Genomic DNA, 22,840 nt, shown 5'->3' with positions numbered 1-22,840 from the left:
CTTTCAATTAATAGAGCCCAACATGTGAATAGAGATCTAATTAAATGGCACTTAACTTATCCACAAGAAGTTTGCCACTCCATGTGATGACTAGCACCAGAAAAACTCAGAAAAAGCCAGTAAGAGGGCAAACTTTCCATTAAAATAAAAGAAAAAAACAATTTAAAAACTTAGTGAGCAAATAATGGCAGAAAGAATTTTACAAAGTGATTATAAACAAGGCAAGATAAATCAAAGGGTCCAGTGCCAGAACTTTGAAAGGATGCTGGATTAAAGAATGCCTTTCTAGGACAACCTTGGGCAAGATTGGTAATGTGTGCTAAGCCTTGACACTCTCTAAACCAAAAAAGAGTGGCAATCAGTCGTTGTTCTTTACCACCATCTCACTGTGAATTTATACTCATGGTCACCTATCATTCCCCAAATGAACATTTATTGTGTGTCAAGGTATTGCATTTGCTGTGAAAGAATTTGATTCTCAGAATGTGTGGAGAAATTGGTACACACATCAGTGATTTGAAGTGTTTGCCTAGCTAATAAACTAGGTCTTCTGATTTTTCAAAGAAAATGGGGAGGGGAATGTGATGATGAAGAGATATAGTCCCTATCTGACCTAGAAAAGTTAAGTTCTGCAGATGACCCAAATTTTGATCACTTCCTATAAGCTTGTCCTCCGCTCCATATATAATTAACTCCAAACTCATCCAGAGGCAACTTTCTACTGTATTCCTCTCCCAAAGAAAACAAAACAGAGTGGCTGAAAACCCGTTAGTTTTTAGAATCGCAGCCACATACATTTCTTAAGAGTCCACCTGAAGTTGTTCTTTCAATGCCTCCACCTCCTGAGTCCCAACCTGTCTTGGCCTTCAAACCTTCTGCTCTGTAGTTTTAAAAAGATTTGGCACTTACAATAAAAAACTATTTCATGTGCTTACCCTCATTTAAAAAGCAAATTATGGGGGAAGGGGGACTTCAAACTCTTCCATTCTAAAGAAATGTAGAGGTACATCTCTGGGAGGAGGTGTGGACTTACAAGGATGTGACATTTCCTCTTGAGTCATGGGAAGGAATTCATTCATTTAATTTACAACAGTTAGGAGTTGCCTCTGTCCTGTTTGTTTTTTTAGCTCCAGCTGGCATGGGAATTATTTTCCTGAGGAATGCTCATACCCAAATACAAGGCCTCCTTCAGGAAGAGGAAAAGGAAGGAGGACAGTCTAGGAACCAAGGATGTGAACCAGGAAATTCTTTTTCACTACACTGATTGAAAAGAATTGCATGCTGATGCCTAACAAATTCCATGGCCTTTTTGGAGTTTGCTAGTGCTATGAAGTTTTCCCTTGGACGTGGGATTGTTTTGCCTGAAGATATCCATATTATTTTCCCAATAACCAAAAATATAATTTCCTGGAAAGAGTTAAGGATGCCAATTGCAACTTACACATCTCTGTGTTCTTTGAATCCTCACTGAACCTTCAAGACCAAAGTTGAAACTCAGATGCAACATGAAAACCCTCCCAGCTCTCATCTCTCCAAAGTTGGTTCCTACTTACCCTTCCTTCCTACAAACCTCCCATTTTTCTGGAATGTACTACTTCTTTGTGTACATACACTCTTCATTTTTCCATCCCCATGAGCCTTTATTTGCCTGGCAAGCAGTGCTGTTCCCCTCCTTCCATAAACCCAAACATTAGCTACCCTTGATGGCAGCCTCAGATTTTGTGCCACCTCCCCCAGCCCCCAGCTAGAAGTAATTTCTCACGTCTCTAAAATTTCAAAGTATATAATCCACGCCTCTTTTATGGTAGTTACAGTTTTCTACTTTATATTGTATTGTAGGTGCTCTTTTGTCTTAGTGAAGATAGTAAGCGCCCTGTGGGCAGGATCCTTTGGCACCTAGCACAGTGCAACACACATACAGTGGGTGCTCCATCCACATTAAGGAAATGAACAAACCAATGTAACACTAACAAATATATAACTGACCACAGGCAAAGATTTACACCCTTATCCAGAAATACTTGTTTAGCAAACACTGCTCATAGATCAATACTCTCCAGAACAGAAAGTCATGATAAGCAAACCAGCCAAAACTTGGAAATAAGGCAAAGAGAACAGTGTGAGTCCTTCCACTGCCATTCTAGAGCATATTCCATGAAGCCAGCCTAAGTCAGGGTCATCTGACTCCCCAGACTGGAGTGTAACAGAGTTTTACTTTCTATGTACTATTGCTTAGGGCTTAGACTCTGCAAAGTTAGATGTTAACTTAGAGAAACCCGATGATGTGCAACTTATTTTGCTCAAATGTTATGGCTTTATTGCTCTGTAGGTCATTAACCAGTTTTGTACCTAATTTAGTCTTTTCCCTCACTACACCTCTCCCCCATGTTCATGTGTCAGTGTTTCTGGTATCCTCCTTTGAACCAGCTTTGTCATCTTGCTGCTTCCTTCATTAATGAGTCTAATATATCTTTGATGTAGACTCATTTGATTATTATATGAGAATTAGCTGTTCAACTTTTTGAACAATTATACTTTGAGAATATTAATAATTAGGAATAAGGGAACAAATGTAAAAAATAGGTATTGCTAATATCATTATTTTTCTACTCATAAATAATTTTCTTTAATTTTTGTCTAAATAAATTTTCCAAATACCAAATGTACTCACTCACAAATATTTGTTTCCAGTCCAAAGGATTTATGCAAAGACAACAGAGAAAGGAATGAATATTCTTTATTCCTTGTCTAGCATAACTTCTAATGGCATGTATGTGTCTACTTGCAAGTCTGCTATGATCAATTCAGTAATAGCTTTATTTGAAAAGCCTATATCGCCACTAAAATAATATCTGATCTGTTGAAATAAAAATAAAACTGCTTGTACATTTCTTGAGTTTATCTATCATTTGAAATTACTGAACACCATACAATGTAATTTTACATCATGTTAGAATGAATAGCATTTTGTAAATTCAAGCCATACTAATATTGCATTAGGAGCAAGGCATTTGCTCTGAAATTACTACAGGCCATAATGGAAACCAGACACTAATGCTTTAAGAAGTAACTAGCTGAAATTGAATGAAATAATCACCCAATCCATAAAGCATTTATAAGATTTACCATAAAGCCCAGGTAATTTTTTTTACTGAAGAGAAATAATTCTTTCTTATTGTCCTAAACATCAAATGCCATCACATCATAAACATAAAATATGGCATATGCATCATTACATTTTGTTCATCCATTTATTCATATGATACATATTCACTTTACCCTATAATAATGAAAACATTATGCTTGTTCACTATTATTTCCAATGTTGTTTAATCAACAAGGCTCAACATGTTCCCTGGTGAGATCATAGCCAAAAATGAATTCAGCCTAAGCAGAGGGTTAGAAAGGTATGGGTTCTGTAACATGCTATTGCTGTTGCTGCTGCCTTCACACTCCTGACTTCATCCCAACATGATGGAAAGACTGGTTCTACTTTGACCATCATGTAGTTCTTGAAGCAAGGGGGTCTGTGGCATGAACCAGTGAGCTTGTTGGACAGTTCTAATCTGCTCTCTCACCTACATTTTGCTCTAATTTTTCTTTTTCTTTCCTTTTGTATGTCTTTCCCTCTTCCACATATCATACCCTGCTCATCAACACCTCAAATGATGCACCACTGGAGTGATGGCTCAGGCAGGAAAGACCACCCCTAGTTCCTATCCTGCTGGATACTATTGTAGAAAAGCATGACCAATTTAGTGTTGGAAAGTCATCAACTCATGTGTTTCCCTTAGTAACCAGTTTTAAGTTTCCAATCATAAGGCGCATACTTGTTAAGTACAAGTGCAAACTTCACGAACACAAAGTATTTTAAGTCTTCCATCAAAGCACCAGTGTTTGCACAGTAGAGATGCTTTTACACCTTGAAAGCAACATTTGCTAATTTCTGTTATACTGAGGAATGTATCGTTGACAAACTCCACTGTGTTGCATAAATAGGCTGGCACCCCAATACCTGGAGTATTTTGAAGAATAGTTGTGAAATCTACAGTTTCTGGCTCCAGTCCTGACTCCTCCATAAAGTTTCAGGCAAATTGTATGCACTTTTCTTTCTTTCTCTTAATCCCCACTTCCCATGTCATTCTACATCCAATCTAAGATACCAGCAACTGTTTCACCCATATTTTATGTGCCAGTAGGAATGAAAAAATCCTTCCCATTAAATTGTTTCATCATTAATTTTAAGTTGCAGTCCAACTTCAGAGATACTAGTCTTGAAAAAAATGTGGACCTTAGAATCAAATAGATGCAATGTTGTACTAGCTCAGCACCTGACTGACTACTCCACTGTTCTTTAATTGTGTTGCTATGTGTGTGGACATTGTTCTCTAACACTTTGTGATCTGATTATTTCGTAACCACATTGTGCATCTACTGCCACAGTTGTAAGCACATTGGAGGCTATAAAGTTATCATTACTGCTTATATGATAAAAGAGATTTGAAGAAATAGCTATTGCAAAAATGCAGTTACTGTCAAAAATTTTAAATACATAGTCAAAATAATTTGCTTCTCCAACTTTACATATTTGGGGAGCTGAACTTGCAAGCATTCAAATAATGTTAAACAGACTTAAACCTAAGGTGTGAAACTATTAGAATTCTAGAAGAAAATGTGGGAAAAACTCTTATAGACATTGGGCTAGGCAAAGAATTTATGAGGAAGACCCCAAAGGCAATCACAGCAACAACAAAAATAAATAAATGGGACCTGATCAAATTAAAAAGCTTCTGCACAGCCAAAGAAACTGTCAGGAGAGCAAACAGACAACCTACAGAATGGGAAAAAATTTTCACATGCTACACATCTGATAAAGGGCTGATAACTAGAATCTATTTAGAACTCAGGAAAATCAGCAAGAAAAAATCAAACAACTGTATCAAAAAGTGGGCAAAGGACATTAACAGAAACTTTTCAAAAGAAGACAGAAGAATGGCCAAAAAACATATGAAAAAATTCTCAACATCTCTAATCATCAGGGAAATGCAAATCAAAACCACAATGAGATATCACTTATCTCCAGTGAGAATGGCTTTTATCAATAAGTCCCAAAACAATAAATGTTGGTGTGGATGCGGAGAGATAGGAACACTCATACACTGCTGGTGGGACTGCAAACTAGTGTAACCTCTGTGGAAAGCAATATGGAGATACCTTAAACAGATACAAGTAGACCTACCATTTGATCCAGCAATCCCATTATTGGGCATCTACCCAAAAGAAAAAAAGACATTTTATAAAAAACACATTTGCACTTGAATGTTTATAGTAGCACAATTCACAATTGCAAAGATGTGGAAACAATCCAAGTGCCCATCAATACATTAAAATGTGGTATATGTATACCACGGAGTACTACTCAGCTATAAGAAACAATGGTGATATAGCACCTCTTGTATTTTCCTGGATAGAGCTGGAATCCATTCTACTAAGTGAAGTATCCCAAGAATGGAAAACTAAGCATCACATGTACTCACCATCAAATTGGTTTCACTGATCAACACCTAAGTGCATATATAGGAATAACATTTATCAGGTGTCGGGCAGATGGGAGGGGGAGGAGGGGATGGGTATATACATACTTAATGAGTGTGATGCGCACCATCTGGGGGATGGACATGCTTGAAGCTCTGACTCGGGGGAAGGGGCAAGGGCAATATATGTAACCTAAACTTTTGTACCCCCATAATATACTGAAATAAAAAAAAAGAAAAAAAAGAAAAAAAAAGTAAAAGTAAAGATCAAAATCAGAAAAAAAACAAAAAACAAACAATGTACAAATTGGTCATTTGGAGAGAGTCATCATGCACATCTGTCCAAAACAAATTCCCTGAGCTTCTACTGTGTGAAAACTACTGTACCAGAGTCTCTGAGATACAAGGATCAATTAGATTTGATCTCCATACTCAAGAACTTCACATTCTGGTTGGAAAAATGGAACTAGTAAATGAAAGAGTGATAAAAGCCACAAGAAGATTATTGATAAAGTGTTATGTGATTCACAGAAAGAAGAGATGATTCTGGTCTAGGGAACCAGAGAAACATTCACAATTGAAGTGTCCCTGGACTTGGGACTTAGAGAATAGACAGGAAGGATTCCGAGAAATAGACATAGGGTAGGGGGGATGCACCTGCCAGGCAGAGGGAACTACTTGGTTAAAGACCAAAAGGCTTAAAAGCACTGTGAATGGCAATTATTTAGTTTTAGTGCATGGAATGGGATAGTGGGAAAGAAGCTTGAAAGAAGACAGAAGAGGACTTGAAAAATCAGACGAAGGCACGGGTATCTATTTTTTCCTTATGCAGTGTAGAGTCATTGCAGGTTCTGTTATTGCTGCAATTGTGGTCGATTTCATGGAAATACATCTGACAACTAAGATGCATTTAATATACACCTGTATTGGGTTGAATAGTGTCTTCCAAAATGATATGTTCAAGTCCTAACCCCCAGTATCTGTGAATGGGACCTTATTTGGAAATAGAGTCTTTGTAGATGTAATCAAATTAAAGTTACACAAGACTGGAGCAGGGTGAGTTCTTTATAAAAAGAAAGAAATTTGGACACAAACCCAGAGACACAGCAGGACAATGCCATGCGATGGCAGAGGCAGAGATTAGACTGCTGCAGCTGCAAGCCAAGGAACTCCAAGGATTGCCTGCAACCACCAGAAGGTGGAAAGAGGCAAGGAAGAATCCTCCCCTTGAGCTGTCAGAGGGAGGGTGGCCCTGCCAAAACCTTGATTTCAGACTCCTGGCCTCCAGAAGTGAGAGACAATAAATTTCTCTTATTTTGTGCTGTCCAAGTTTGTGGTAATTTGTTACGGCAGCCCTAGTGAACTAACACAACACCTTTTAAATAGTGCTTTTCTTGGCTGTTCTTTGTAAGGGTGATTAAAATCTACAACATTAGGACCACTATATAATGCTGGATCAGGGAGAGCTACAACAGGAGTGGGAGGCAGCCCTGGATGGTAGAGATTCTCTGAGGTTCTAGTTCCTTCCAATTTCATCCATCTTTTATATTTGGCTTCTGCAAAAGATTTAATTTTAAGAAAGATTCTTGTTTTAAAATTACAAAGCATGAGGATATAAAAACCCTGATCTAGTAGTTTTTATATGAAACATACCACACCAAGATACAGAGATACTCACCTCAACATGTTGGCAGGTTTGGATGAGTTTAGCCAAAAGGGTCTCCAGTTCCGTGTTCCTCTTAATAAGGTTGGTGAGGTTACTCTCTAAGTTTTGCTGTTCAAAAAAGAGAGGAAAAATATTATTGTGCATACTTTTATACTTTAGTATACACGAGATTACTCATACTCAGGAAAAACTGATATTTTTCAGAAACCTCAATGAAATCAATGCAATTTCAAGTATTTATAGATTTAAACTGGATTTTCAAAAGTTGCATTTAAAAGAACCTTTCAGAAAACATTCAACTTTATTCTTTCTTTTTTCTTTTTTATATATATTTTTTTTTTTGAGACAGAGTGTCACTTTGTTGCCCTGGCTAGAGTGAGTGCCGTGGCGTCAGCCTAGCTCACAGCAACCTCAAACTCCTAGGCTTAAGCGATCCTACTGCCTCAGCCTCCCGAGTAGCTGGGACTACAGGCATGCGCCACCATGCCCGGCTAATTTTTTCTATATATATTTTAGTTGTCCATATAATTTCTTTCTATTTTTAGTAGAGACGGGGTCTCACTCTTGCTCAGGCTGGTCTCGAACTCCTGACCTTGAGCGATCCACCCGCCTCGGCCTCCCAGAGTGCTAGGATTACAGGCGTGAGCCACCGCGCCCGGCCTGAACTTTATTCTTTTTGTTCCTGTTTCTCACACTAACTCAGGGATATTTAACTGAATAATTAGTTATAGGTCACGAACTAGGGAGAAAGGAGGTAAATGGATTTCTATTCCTTTACTTGAATCAGAACCGACAATAATATGAAGAAAATATTTCCACATCAAATCAACTGCTATTGCATTTTTAGGATTTATCCTTTTAGGGGCAAACTGAGGTTAATCCCTTGGAGAAAGGTTTGAATTGTTCAGCTATTGCTGACAATATGGTCATTTATAGGCATTTATAAATCCTCATCACACACACATTTACTCAGTCGGCCCTCCGTATTCATGAGTTCTTTGTTTGTTAATTCAACCAACCATGGATCAAAAATATTGGGGGAAACAAATGGATGGTTGCATCTGTACTGAATGTATAGATTTTCTTTCTTGTCATTATTCCCAAACAATACAGTATAACAACTATTTCCATAGCATTTACATTGTACTAGGTATTCTAAGTAATCTAGAGCTGATTTAAAGTATACAGGAGGATATATGCAGATTATATGCAAATACTGCACTATTTTATATCAGGGACTGGAGCATCCTTGGATTTTGGTATCTGAGGGAGGTCCTGGAACCAATCTCCCACAGATACCACAGGACAACTGTACATTTTATTGTTCATGCTTCTATTCTTTGTTTATCAATGGCAGATCAAATTTCCTTGAGCACTATGTTTATTCCCTATTCCTTTACAGCATCAAATTTCAAATTCCCTGGAATGATAATTTTCAACCACAATAACCCTCTCTTCTGGGTAAGACTTGCTAAGATTTCTCCATTCCTTCTCATTTCACATGCTCTTCATTTACACCATTCATTCATTTATTTATGCATTCACACAAGTACTTTTTAAGCTTCTACTATATGCCAGACGCTGGGAGAGATACTGAGAAAGCAAAAATAAAAGTATCTACTTCCTATTCAACTGTGCAACTGGGAGAGAGATGCTGTGAGAGAGAGAGAGAGAGAGAGAAGGGAAAGAGTTGATGGCTGTTAGCAGAGAGTTTCTAGGAGGACCATGTTTTGGATGGGCAAGGTTTTTTTTTTTATTTGGTGAACAAGAGTGGGAATTTTTTGGGAAGATGGAATGGAGGTGAAGGTGAGCATGTGGAAGAGTCCTCTAAGGGCAGGGAATAGAACAATGTCATATGCCAAGATCAGGGAGGTGTGAGAGGGCAAAGGATTAGGCAAACTCTGAGTGTTAACATATAGATAGTTCCACAAATACAGCAAAGATATGGAACAACAGGAAATTTCATGGAAAAGAGAATAGACCTCAGATTTGTAATGCCACCTGAGAAAGAGGATTTCAAGAGTATGAGGGATTTTGAAAATTAACAATTTCATAAAGGTGATATTTCATTATGCTGTGAAATTTATGAAAATTTTAGCTCATTCTACATTTCTAAATTTTTTTATTTAGAAAGGTACATTAAGGAAAAGTTATCACTTAATTCCAGGAAAAGAATCACTTTTATCTAATGCTTCAAATGCATATGTCAGAAGCAGAAATCTCTGGTTATTTTTAAAACAAGTTAAGTTTATTAATCTGATGGTTATCCTGTTGCCTTTTTTTCATTTCAATGCCTGCATTTTCATTTCCAGTAGGTTTTTTATTACATTTCCCTTTTCTTGTTGAATTTTTTTCTGTTCCTGTTCCAAAGGTACAATTCTCTCCTTCAGAATTTCAAGAGAACTAAACATATTTACTTATTCTTAAGCTCTTTTGAGAAAAGGCAATTCCACATTTCCTAGTGTTTGCTTAATGTTTCTCAAGGATGTGATTTTATCCTGTGTCTTGTAATTTTTGTCTGTCAGTTCATCTGACGCAAACTTTGTTCCTTGTGCTGTGATTTGGGGAATGACTAGCCCAGCCAGGCAAGGTGCACACTCTGAGGTTAGGGATTGAGGTTCTTTCTCCAAAGAAGCCTCTCCCACAAGGCACCCATGTGTAATAGAGGCACAGATGCTGGTTTGGACCTCTGTTTCCTTCCATGAGAGTTCTGCATCTGGCTTCAATCCCAGAGAAGGTGTGAGGTAACCTTTGAGCCCAGTGTGTGCGTGGGGGATCTTGGTCTCCAGGTGTGTGGGGCTCCTGCCGCATGCAGTGTACAATACTCCATGTGTCCCCTGAAGTCCCCACTGCCTCATCTCATCTTTACTCGTTGGGAGCAGCCCAGCTTCAGTCTCCCCTCACCACTCTGCACTTTCTTTCATTTCTGGTCCTTGGACACTTTCCACTTATGTTTAAGCTTGATTATGTATTCTTTAAAATACATTTTAGAATATTTTATCTATAATTTTCATGTGTTCAGAATTCAGAGGGAGATTTTGTGCATATTTCATCTGGACTGGAAAACCAACAAGAAATCTTCAATTTTGTCTTTAAAATACTCAAAACATCTTGAATATGACAATTTTATCTTTATTTATTTATTTGAGACAGGGTCTCACTCTATCACCCTGGCTAGAGTACAGTGGCATCATCACAGCTCACTGTAGCCCCAAATTCCTGGGCTCAAGTGATCCTCCTGCCTTAGCCTCTTGAGTAGCTGGGACTACAGGCGCACACCACCATGCAGGGCTAATTAAAAAACATTTTTTTGTAGAGATGGGCATCTTGCTATGTTGCCCAGGCTGGTCTCAAACTCCTGGCTTCAAGCAACCCTCCCACCTCAGTCCCTCAAAGTGCTGGGATTACAGGCATAAGCCACTGTGCCCAGCCCTCAAATATGACAATTTTAAAGGAGAAAAATAATTGATTCTCACTTAAAGGGTGGGATACAACAGGAGGCTGGAGAGTCAAAGAATGAGCCAGATAGCGATTTAAGTGCAACTTAATGATCTCACGCTTGCATCAAAGAAAAACTTGCTTTCAAAGCTCTTACCAACAACAACAACAATAGTAACAAAGCCAAAAGTTTTTCTATTGTTTGGACTAAATGAACTCCAACTGCTAATCACTTTATGGTTGGACACTAGAGGATAATTTTGAGGTATTCCATTATTCAATGTCCTTGATTTAGATATGACTATTATAAGGTATATTTGTTAACTTCTTTTGGTGTGTTAATACTAGGGAATCCTTTTACTTTCCTTTTTGGCTGACCCTTCACAGCAGGAAATTTCTAGGGAAATACATCATTTAACTGTTTACAGTTCAATTGTCATAAGTATGATTTTCCTAAAGCTAGTCAGCAAAAGAAGGCCAAATAAATTCAATCCAACACATTTAGATTTTACAAACATCTGCTTGCTTCCTCCTCCCTTTATTAAGTATACATCATGTATAAAATCTGTTTCTAATCAACTAATACATAGACTAAAACCTGTGGTTTAAACACATTGACCTATCTAGATCCTTTGGGGTTATTCAAATTTAAATAGTACAAGTGTTACTGAAGTCCGCAAAGAATTACTGAGTCAGTTAGAAGTACAATAAAGGGAAATTAAGCTGGGGGATACTTGTTTCCAAGTGGTACCAAAGGGGCTGACAACACTTTTGAAGAGAACCTGAGTAATGGGAAGGTAACAAAATCCAGTCCTCAATGAGCCATGCGTCCGTAAGCTTCCGCTACAGGGACTTCTCTGAAGGTTTTCTGGAATTTCACTCTATCACTAACATCCTGTGTGGTGGTCAGTAGGTTCTATAACCTCTTGATTTTGATTGTGCTTTGTGCAATAGAGAGGTAATATTTTTTAGTGGAATAGTCTTGGGACTAAGTATATATAAGTATCTACACTTCCCTATGGAGATCTAAAAAATTCTATAGAGTACAAAAAAATTCATTTTGGTTTCCTATTCTCACCTTAAAAACCTCAATGCATTTATACCTTCTTATTCAAGTCAAGTTTTGTAGAAATCCAAGGAGGCAGGCATGAGTGACCACATATGCAGAGTGAGGAGACAGGGCTACCACCCCATCTGGACTCTCCTGGACAATTGGCTGGATGTGTCTTAGGCTCAGTTTCCTCATCCATAATGTGTGGATGATGATAAACCTACCTCTGTATACTATTGTTAAGATCAAATGAGAAAACAAACACACACCACAGAACTATACAAATGTTTGTTGAAATTATGAATTCTAGGATAAAACATTTAGTTTGGACTTGAACTAGAGGGGCTCAACCCTGTGCCCCGGCAGACACCATCCTCAAGCTTGCTGATGGCTTTTTCCTGCAAACACCTACGCCTTTCTGCCCCAGGGCTTTACACAGCCCCAGGCAGGGCAGGCTGGTGTGGCTGGGGAGCAGAAGGGGAGGCTGGTGCCCCTGGGAGTGGCCCTCAACCAGCAACTACTGGCAATTGGTGGATGAACAGCTCAGCTTTCTCACTTGCTTGGTGGGACCATGCTGAGCCACATTCTACAAAATCTCCCACAGGGCCCCATTGGGAGGGAGCATGTGGGTCCACAGCAACAACCTGCTCATTAACATGCCCTTTTTCCTTTTCCTTCCCTTCCCTGTTGGCTTCCCCTCTCTCTTCCAGGTGCTTCCTGGATCACCTCCCAATTCAAATTCTCAGTCAGAGGCTGCTTCTGAAAGAACTCACCTAAGATCGTTTTCACAGACATCCTAACCCATTCTTTCTGAGTATTTCTTCCCATGAAGAAAACAAAATTATAAAAGATTTTATTGTTTTAGAAATATATTTGCAAATACAAGAGATTGTTTTCTCTCTTCCCCCATCTCCCTTCTTTCGGACTTTTTCTAGAGGTCACATATCCTCCATATTTCAGGCTGTAGACCAGCACTGTCAATGGAAACATAATGTGTGCCACAAATGTGAGTTACATTTTAAATTTTCTAGTAGTCACATTTAAAAAAGTAGGTACAAGGATTGATTTTAATAATGTCATTTCAACATGTAATCAATATTTGAAAATTGATGAGATATATTACTTTCTTTTTCTTTCTTTTTACCAAATCTTTGGAATCTGATACCTGTTTTACATGTATAACATGTCTCAACTCAAACCAGCCACATTTCAAATACTCAGCAGCTACATGTGGTTGGTGGCTACCATATTGATCAGTGCAACACTAGAGTCTAGAAGAGAGGCTGGCATATTTTTGCTATAGAAGGCCATGTAATAAATACTTCAGGCCTTATTGGCTATACGCTCTCTGTTACAAGGACTCAGTGCTGCTGTTTTAGCATGAAAACAGCCATAGCCAATATGTAAATGAGTGGGCAGGGCTGTGTTCAATAAAACTTTATTTATAAAAACAGGTGATGAGTGAGAGTTGGCCCATGTCTGTTGCTTGCCAATCCTTGGTCTAGAAGGTAAAAACCAAAATGGTGACGTTTTCTGGGCTACTGGTACACACTTGCTCCTGTTAAACACTAACATGTATCCCAAACCTTTTATGTAAATCTGAAATAGACACCATTCCATGAGTTCCAGGAAGAATTCTTTCTATGCAAGCTACTGAGAGGACTTTTACTTATGGCTGGAAAGTTTAGCTTGACAAAACTCACAAGAATCTGAAGAAAATTAAACCACATTTGACCTATAGATATTTTGATTTAAGGAGCATAATGGTTAAAGCACACAGAGACTGGTGCCAGTCTGCCTGGGTTCAAATCCTAGCTCTTAACCTCTGTGCCTCAGTTTCCTCATGAGGCTGTAAAGGTAATGAGAGGAGGAGATACTGCAAGCCTTGGAAGAGCACCTGGCTCATGGTGTGTTCTATCAGTGCTTGTTAAATGAAAGAAAGAACTTGTTTTTCAAGTTTGGAGGTTAGACTGATTTTAAAAAGTTTAATTTGTAATACTTACACCACCACCAAATTAAAAGCATGCCCATACAGTTCATAAACTATTTAAACCATAACCAAATTAAAAGCATACCCACACATTTCATAAGTTATTTCTGCCACAGATTTTCAATTTAGTAGCACATAGCTACAAGAATATGCTTCCCCCGAAGATTACATGTTCTGAAAACACTGAATCCAGTTTGCTCAATTTTCTCATGATATTGTTTAATGTCAGAATTCCCATCTAGGCTGTAGGTCTCTGTTTTAGACTTAAGTATATGTATTTCTAAAAGTTGCATAAGGTCCTAAATCTCTATGAATGCTAATGCTACTATTTGATGTCATCTTGTCTATGAAGCCCTCCTCATCTCCTAGTCTGAATGGGTAATTCCCTTTCCTTTAGTGCCCAGTATTATTCATACTTCCATTTTCCCTACTTCCCCCACTCCCATGCTGTGCTCCTGCCCTCCTGAGCAAGCTGTTTTGCATATCCAAACTTGTTCTTGGGCCTGGGCACGGGCACATGCTCCTCCCTCTGCCTGGAATGCATCTGCATGGCAGAAAATAATTCTACTACCAAAAAGAGAGCATAACAAAACCATAGTATGCATTGAGTACTTGCTGTATACCCATCATTGCTTAGTCCCTGTCTGCTACACACCCTTAAATATTCACTGTGGGAACAATTAGCATGGAAAACTCAATATTCATTGGGCAACCCTTCTGAAATATAATGCAGTAAATCAACTATTAGTTAGTTACTTTAGTAACTACTATAGATTGTTAGAACACCTTCTACCCTTTAGGGCTTTTCTCATTGGTAGAGTTGAGTCTGATCCCAAGAAGAGGGCCTTGACAGTTTAGAAGTGTTCTCAAGAAATGTTATTTAACTCCATCCAGATCACAAGATATCTGGATGGCAAATAAAACATTGTTGAACAAATTTTTATAAACATGGGTTTATAGAAATAAGAGATAGTCTAGCAATTATCATTGACACATCTCTTTCAAATTCTATCCAAACTCAAAGTCAAGTTGCTCCCAGCCTGAATTCATTACCTCTTCCCCAGGTGATTTTTTTCACAGTGCTCTTATTCTGTGAGGGGAAAGGATGTGCTAACAGTCATTGTCGAGAAAGATAAGGTTTTAATAAGTGTGCTACTACTTGTTGGAATTCAATACTACCCTCCCAGCGCTACCACCAAAGAAGAGGACTACAAATAATTCAAGATGATCCTTTTAAAGGTAACAATGCAAGTGGGCAGATTTAATTTCTTAATATTAAGCCAAAGATTGGGTATAGGTCAAATTTGTGAAAGACAAAGGTGTAAAACATGTTGCTTAAAGAATGAGGCTTCTCTACCTACTTTATGCAAAAAGGGTGATTAATTGCTCCTATCATTTTTAATGCATACATTTGGATGTATTTTCATAGAGCCATAGTCAACCTGCTTCATGTTATATAGTTTCTAGTGAGGCTTGAGTTGATAATTTAACAGTCCGTAGTGGGACAGCTGATTTTACCCTGATTTCAACACGAGCCTTTACACAAGGATGTGGACACTGGCAGAGAATAGTAAATCCAACTTAACAGATGAGCTTTGTACTTCTACATACAGCAATACCCAATCAAACAGCAAAGTAAGCAGACAAATGCCCCTAATTTTAGCCTTTGGAGACCTGTACCTAAGAGTCAGGTTGCAGGGAATTAATGACTTGTCATTGAGCACTACTATTAAAATGTATTCCTGAAACAGGAGATTTTAGTAATTCCTTTTGGGTTTGCCCAAGCCTTAAAGAATGCTTGCTCTTATTCCGAAGTCAATACTTCAGAATGTCTTTAAAGTATAACATTAGGTCTGGATACCTTTCAAGGCAAACACAGATCTGGCTTGTTTCATTCCATAACATTCAGAGTGACATTCAGCAACTGCACTCAGAGCCCTGACACCCAACACCACCACTCCAGTGTGATCAGGATATGGACACGTCAGGTTTCTTCTAAAAAACTTTAATCACAATCCTTAATATGAAAACACACCCATATTAACACATGCCACCTGCATAAAAGCATAAATTCTTTATATGTAACTAAACCCTTAAGATGTTTTAATTACGTTGCAGGAGTCTGAGGCTATCTTCAGGTTCGACTCACAACAGACCGCAAATACATGTAATTTATGTTGGTTTAATTTTTTAATGCCTTTTTTCGTTGGTTATAATAGTATTTCCAAATGCCCTGGCAAGATAGGCCGCTCAGGGAACTTCAAAAACCTAATAAAACACAATCTACATACAAATTTAAGTCTAGTGTTCCATAGACGACAATTTAAGTCATTTTGATATGTGATACCATATTTACCTTGTCAGATTTTATTTGAAATTTCTATATTAACACCACAGAAACTGCTCCATATATTTATAAATTCCATCATCAGGAGTTCAGTGTTTATTTTTCTAATCTGGTAGTCAATAATATACCAAGAACAATTTTTAAAATACTGTTTATGATCTAGAAGAACTTTCAAATTTTAATGGCGGTAAATAGATATCTTAGTATAGTTATATTCTTTTAGTTGTAATTTTAGCAGAGCCAACAACAACTAGTCATTTCCAGGTATTAGAGATGTGAATGGCCTTTTTTTGTTCACTCCTCCTTCCCCAGCCCCATTTCTGCCTATAATAAGAGAGGTGAGCAATAAAATAAATACATTTGTCAGTTTTGAAAATTGATATCAAATGAAGCTGTACCACTAGGAGCCTTTGAAATCCTCTAACTTAAAAATAATGATCTCAGTTGCAAAATTTATGGTTGGAGAGAAATGTTTCCAAGAATATGTCTATAACTTTTGTCAGTGGAACATATATGAGGCATTTTGTAAGCTTACAACGTAAGTATAAGAGCCAGGGACGGTCCAATTGGACAGCTCTCCTGATGCCCTCTATGCTCATTTGCCTCTGTTCAACTTCTGAATCCTTCTCAACACAGTACTCTGGGCTGCCACAGCATATTAAGAGAGGCAACCCACTTGTCAGTTAAGAATGATCTGATGAAGGGAATTTCAGAACTTATGGGAATATTGTGAAACAGACTAATAGCAATTAATTATTTTTGCTCAAATGAAAACTTTTGGATTGGGAATATATTTAATCTTCTAAACCAGATGTTGGCAAACTACAGCCCAAAGGTCAAGTCCTTCCCACTACCTGTTTTTATATGGCTTTCCAGCTAAGAATGGTTTTCACATTTTTAAATAATATTTTAAAAATCAAAAGAAGAATAAAATTTTGTGACACATGAAAAGTATATGAAATTCAGGCCAGGTGAGGTGGCTCACACCTGTAATTCTAGCACTCTGGAAGGCCAAGGCAGGAGGATTGCTTGAGGCTAGGAGTTGAAGACCAGCCTCAGCAACACAGTGAGTCCCCATCTCTACAAAAAGTTAAAAAGTTAGCCAGGCGTGGTGTCGGGCACCTGTAGTCCCAGTTATTCAACAGGCTGAGGCAGCAGGATCACTTGAGCCCAGGACTTTGAGGTTGCAGTGAGCTATAATAACACCACTGCACTCTAGCCTGGGCAGATTCTGTTCCTTCCAAAAAAAAAAAAAAAAAGAAAGAGAGAGAGAGAAAGAAAAGTATATGAAATTCAAATTTCTGTGTTCATGAACTTTTATTGGAACACAGACACTCCCATTCTTTTATGCATCATCTATTGTCTACTGCTGCTACAATAGCATAGTTTTGTGCTACAATGGCAGAGTTGAGTACTTGCACTATGAATACTAAAATATTTGCTACCTGGCCATTTATAGAAAATTGCTCTCCTTATTAATAAAAATAACCTTCTTTCTTTTTTAATAATCTAAGTACTTTTTATTAATTTATATATAGCATTTTTCCTCTTGGTCCAAACCATTTTAAAATTTCAATATAATTCAATTCACTTAACATTTTCAACCCCTATTAGGGGAGTATAGGAGTATGCCTCAAATTCCAATCCTTCAGGTACCCAAAATTCTAGATTCTTTTTTTCAGCCACCAAAATCATTTTTAACTTATAACAGAAAAAAAGTAGCTTTAAATTCTGGGTAAAATGCAATGGCTGAATAAATTCCTGTTTTACTTGTATCTTTTGTTCAGAGAAGCAGAAGCTTCAGACTGAGAAAGAGAAAAATGAGAATCTTAAATCGGATCAAGGTTGCTTTAGCAAGAACATGGTCAAGAGTAAGGAAAGCACAGCACGAGGATTAGTCAGCTCTTTCCATTCTGCAAATAAGTATATAAAGCGTTGGGCTGTAAGTGCACACTGGACGTGGAATTACTCATTGATTGCTGTCTCCATCAATTCTATTTTCCTCAGTCTCTTTTTTCTTAATCATAAAATACATCTTAAGGGTGGGGGTTAGAGTGCTGGATAATTAATGTCTATAAAATCCCCTGATATTGATGGATGTCATACATGTTGTTTATATATATATATCCCTTCAAGCTTTACTTCCTCCTTCACTCAGGGATTGAATAATTTTGATCTTATCCCGGTTCCTCCATTTTAAGTAGATGATAACATTGCCAGATATTCATTAATGAATACGTTCTGGCCTTCCTACTTCAATAGGGTTTTTACTGATACCATCGAACATTTTTGCCAGCCGTGAATGTCAAATTAGTCGCATATTGAATGCTTAGCCTTTGATGGACAAAAACACATTTTTGTTTTCTATATACTGTGGGAAGATCAAATCTTTTTCTAAGCCAGCACCTCAGACACATTTTGCAGGCGCTTCATTTCAGTTGAATTGAATACATTTCAAGCTAAAATAGTTGAAAGTGTTTGATCTAATAATTTTGCATGGGTAAGTATGATTTGCTTTGTTTCTACAGCATTTTTATCTTCCCAAATTTTTAGGTTTTAGAGGAAAATGCCTTTTCTATACCAGCTGCTGAAAATTATTATTAAAATTCAATACATGGTCAGCTTTGTTCTTGAATTTGTGGCATTCCCAGGAAGGGTTCATATTGTTCACAATATTTATATCCCCACATGGGTGGTGCAAAAAAATGTTTAAAGCCAAGGGAGGTTACACTCTTTGGCTCAAAAATAGATTAAAATTCCATTCCATCCAAAGTGGGTCTGGTCTGTTAAGAATTTACAAAATCAATGTTATGTAAGAGAATTCCCCATTGGGACATCCTACAGAATCAAAGAAGAATATGAAAGCATGTGATTGTTTTTCAGCTCTGAGTAACCATCAAAGACAAAGTCTAGCCTGGGTTTTAGGAGGTTTGAATCTCTTTAAGTCCTTAAATTCATGGCATCCTTTGTCCCTGACTTCACCATCTTTACTCAGCCATTTCCTCAGCCTTTAGTAGGACTGCCACTGCCTTTGTCTACTCAAGATGATTTTAATGGAGTTGAAATGAAAGAAACATGGAAGTCATGAAAGGATGCAAGATGATGAGCATCCACTAGGTGAATGGGTCCCGCCTGGCCTGCACATTGCAATCACCTGGGGACCTGTAAAAATACAATGCTCAGTCTACACCCCCTTCCCAGCCAGAGAGTCTGAAGAACTAGTTTGGGGTGAAGTTCAAGGAGCAGAGTTATAAAAAGCTTTCCAGGAGTTTCTAATGTGCAGCCAAGGTTGAGAACCATTGCTCAAAATGGAGAAACAGGTTCTGTGATACAGTGAACAAAAATTAATGATTTATTCACTTTACCAGTTTTACAATTTAGGATTTTATTCAGAATAAAAGTAATATATTTGTAATACAGCTTACATGTATATAACAAGTACAGAAATAAAATTATATAGAGATGTATATAGAAGTATGAATTTTTGTGAATTTCTCATAGGAAATCCCAGAAACTTGACTAAAACAGTGTTTAGCAGGGAGACACTGTTGCTGTTAAGAAATTTAGAAGACTTTTTTTTTTACTTGGAAATATAAGAGAATGCTTTGTTGTATCATTCAGGTATTCATAATAGCTAAAAAGAACTCCTGGATGGTCACTTCAAAGTATACTATGAAAAAGAATTTGGATCATACAAATTTGGTCTGTTGATTTTAACAGTAATTATTTCATTTTAACAGTAATTATGTCACCAGAAATGTAAAAGAAGTATGCTACAGATGTTTATAATTCAATAATATTTTTATATATTAAATCAAAGATTTAGGGAAAAAAATTTAAATTCTGGTGACAAAAGAATAGACTTACTTCTCTACCCAAAGACTTTCAAAGGTCAACTCAGGCAACACAACTGCCCTGAAGCCTAGAAACCCTTGTGTAATCTAAAAGGTAAAACGCAAATATTTCTAATGATGGAAACCAAAGTGATAACATAGTATTCTTTTTCTTTGATTGATGGTCACCTGCCTGAAAAAAAGATTTTTTTGAGAATTAATTATTTAACTGGCAGTGTTTCACAAAAAAATTATTAAGACATTTCCCCAATAGCATTTGTTTGTTTACACATGACTAAAGACAACTTAAGGGTCACTGTATTTTGGAAATGAACTAGCATTCATTTCCCTAGACTATATTTTAGTTTACATACACAATGTTTTGCTAAAGAAGAAGTCAAAGGATAAATGTCATTTAAAAAAATTTTTTTAAAAACCAAGCCATTTGCTTTTAACCCAGTGAGAGAAAACTGTCCAATAGTCAGAGAACCAGGAGGACACTTGCCAGTTATAATAATTACAAATTGTAATGTCTCATCTTTTCTAGAGTCTAGAAGGTAGACCAAGAGTTCTCAAAATGTAGGTTGGACCAGCAGCAGCAGTGTCCCTGGGAAGCTGGTTGGAAATATAATTTGTTGGGCACCCCTCCCGACCTACTGACTCAAACTCTGGAGCTGGGGCCCAGCAAGCTCTGCTTCAATAAGCCTCCCAGAGGATCCTGACACATCCTAAAGTTGGAGAACCACTTGCCTGCACTGTTATAAAATCTTTCGGTGTGTGGGAGTTTAAGATTTTTCTCAGCTTTAAGAAATCTCAGCTTAAAGGAAAGGAAAGTGAAAGGAAGAAGAGAAAGGCAAAGAGAAAGAGGGAAGCTAAATGGAGGGTGGGTAAGCAATCCCTCTGCTGCTCTTCCCACCTTCCCTTTCTCGTGGATACTTTGTGATTCTATCACTTAGTCAGTTTTTGTCATCAGGCCCCATTCTCTAGCCTTTCCCTAGTTCATTCATTCTCCACAGGGGAAGAGGAAACAGAATGGAAGAGGGAGCCAACAGAGGCTGGAGAATTTGGGGGACAGGGGGCATATGAGCCAATGTCATGGCAGACGGAAGGTTCAGGCATGGATGTGCACCTTGATCACCCATGCCAGTGGGCATCACCCTATCCCCGCTGGCAATTCTTAATTGTTTTTTCTAATAAAAAAGAAGATAGAATTCAGATGTTCAGAATATGCCCCCTCCAAAAAAAAAAAAAAAAAAAAAAAAAACACCAGTCTTGGTGAAGTTGCCCCCAGTGGATTCTCAATTACTTATACATGTTTTTTTTTTTTTTTTTTTTTAAAAATGTTAGTGGTGTTGCAAGGGGAGGAGGGCAGCCAGCCAGCAGAGGACCCAAACTCATCTGTTTATGATGAAAAAATAATGCCCCCTCCTCCACTGGCTGGAAACAGTACACCTCTTTAAAATTTGGCTTGACACAAAATGTATAAAGCTGAAAGCGAACATGTTAAACTTAGCTCTCAGGACTTTTTAGTGTGACTTTTATAATTTGATTTTCAAATGGCTATAACTTGGTCCATCGCTGTGATTGGGCACTCCAGGGAGGCAGAGTGTCATATGACATCAGAGACAGCTGGATAATTAGATGGGGACAGTAAATCATGTATATAGAGGACTTTTGGCCTTCCACAACCGTTATCTTTCTCCAATGTGTTATTTTTATTTGAATAAAGTGTTACTTATATCAGTCATGAACAAATTTTCAACTTGAATGCATTTAGTATAATTAAAGGCAGACTTGCACACTACACAATTTTGACTGCAAGTGAGTTTTCCACCAGAACGTGTTCTTTTGATCTCTGAACAATTATGATAAAACGGTGGCTTCACATACTCATATTCCTTTAGTGATGGCATCCTCTTTTACAGCTTTAATTCCCTCCTCTGCACTGATAATATTCAGATTTTGATCTCAGATATCAACTCTGTCCTAAGCTTTGGTCTCTCATTCCTGGCTCTATACCAACTTTTAACTTCAATGCTCCCCTGTTATTTTAAACTCAACTTTCTTAACTGCACCATTTGTCCCTTTGAAATTTCTTCCCACTCCCTAATCTTTACAAAGGATATTACCATTTTCCAGATTAAAACCCCAACATAATCTTAGACTTTAACCTCTTCTTCATGCCCTCTATCTAATCACTCTGTAAAGGTTTTTTGTTGTTGTTATTTTTATAAAGACCCCTTGATTTCAGCCTTCCCTTTTCTTCCCAAGGTTGCCACTCTAACCATCTTCTTCCATGGACCACTGGTTTTCAATCCTCTAATTTTTGCCCGACCAATCGGGCCCACACATGGCCACCAAAGTAATATTACTAGTAAGCTTGTATTCCTATATCATTCCAGTCTGAAAACTCCAAAATTTGTCTCTTTTTAAAAGATCAAGTTCAAACCCTTGAGTTGGCATGCAAAGTCCTCAAAACTATAGTAGTTTTAGAATTTCCCCAATAGAAGCCAGCTATAATTACTACCATCCTACAAAATGAACATTCAACTTCAGAAATTAGCCTTATTGGCTAATAACTGCCCTGTTTGTTGCTCCTTCTGAGCCCTCAGTTGTTTCTTTCCACCAACCTATAATTTTTTTTTGTTACCCTACCGCATTTCACCATCTAACAGAGGGCTAGCTGTGCAAATAGAGGCACCAATAAATGTTTGCTGGATAGAAGAGTACATGAATTAACATTAACACATCTAAAGATTTCCTGACTATAACAGAAGTCACATAAAGGCAAATCTTAATTCCATTTCCAAATTGGATAGAATCAAATAATATGATTCTGAAGACATCAATACATACTTGAGACATCCAGCCACAGTTCACTGTATTATAAAAACACTTTGATTAAATTAGTTTCAGAAATTGCTCTCCAGCCAAAGAGCTATCTACTACATAATGGACCATGCAATAAATCTTAGACTGTA

At 37.6% G+C, this 22,840-nt stretch overlaps 1 protein-coding gene across 1 annotated transcript in view; it reads right to left on the bottom strand.

Moving 5' to 3' along the window:
• MID1 (midline 1) overlaps nucleotides 1-22,840 on the bottom strand; it is a 118,859-nt gene that overhangs the window by 61,496 nt on the left and 34,523 nt on the right. Inside the window, exon 3 of the mRNA XM_069463279.1 lies at nucleotides 7,213-7,308. Coding sequence (XP_069319380.1) covers nucleotides 7,213-7,308 — 96 coding nt within the window. The remainder of the gene's footprint in view (nucleotides 1-7,212; nucleotides 7,309-22,840) is intronic.

The sequence above is a fragment of the Eulemur rufifrons genome, chromosome 30, assembly GCF_041146395.1.
Source record: "Eulemur rufifrons isolate Redbay chromosome 30, OSU_ERuf_1, whole genome shotgun sequence".
Lineage (NCBI taxonomy): Eukaryota > Metazoa > Chordata > Mammalia > Primates > Lemuridae > Eulemur > Eulemur rufifrons.
The sequence above is the reverse complement of the archived record's forward strand: the minus strand, read 5'-3'. Positions and strand labels throughout refer to the sequence as shown.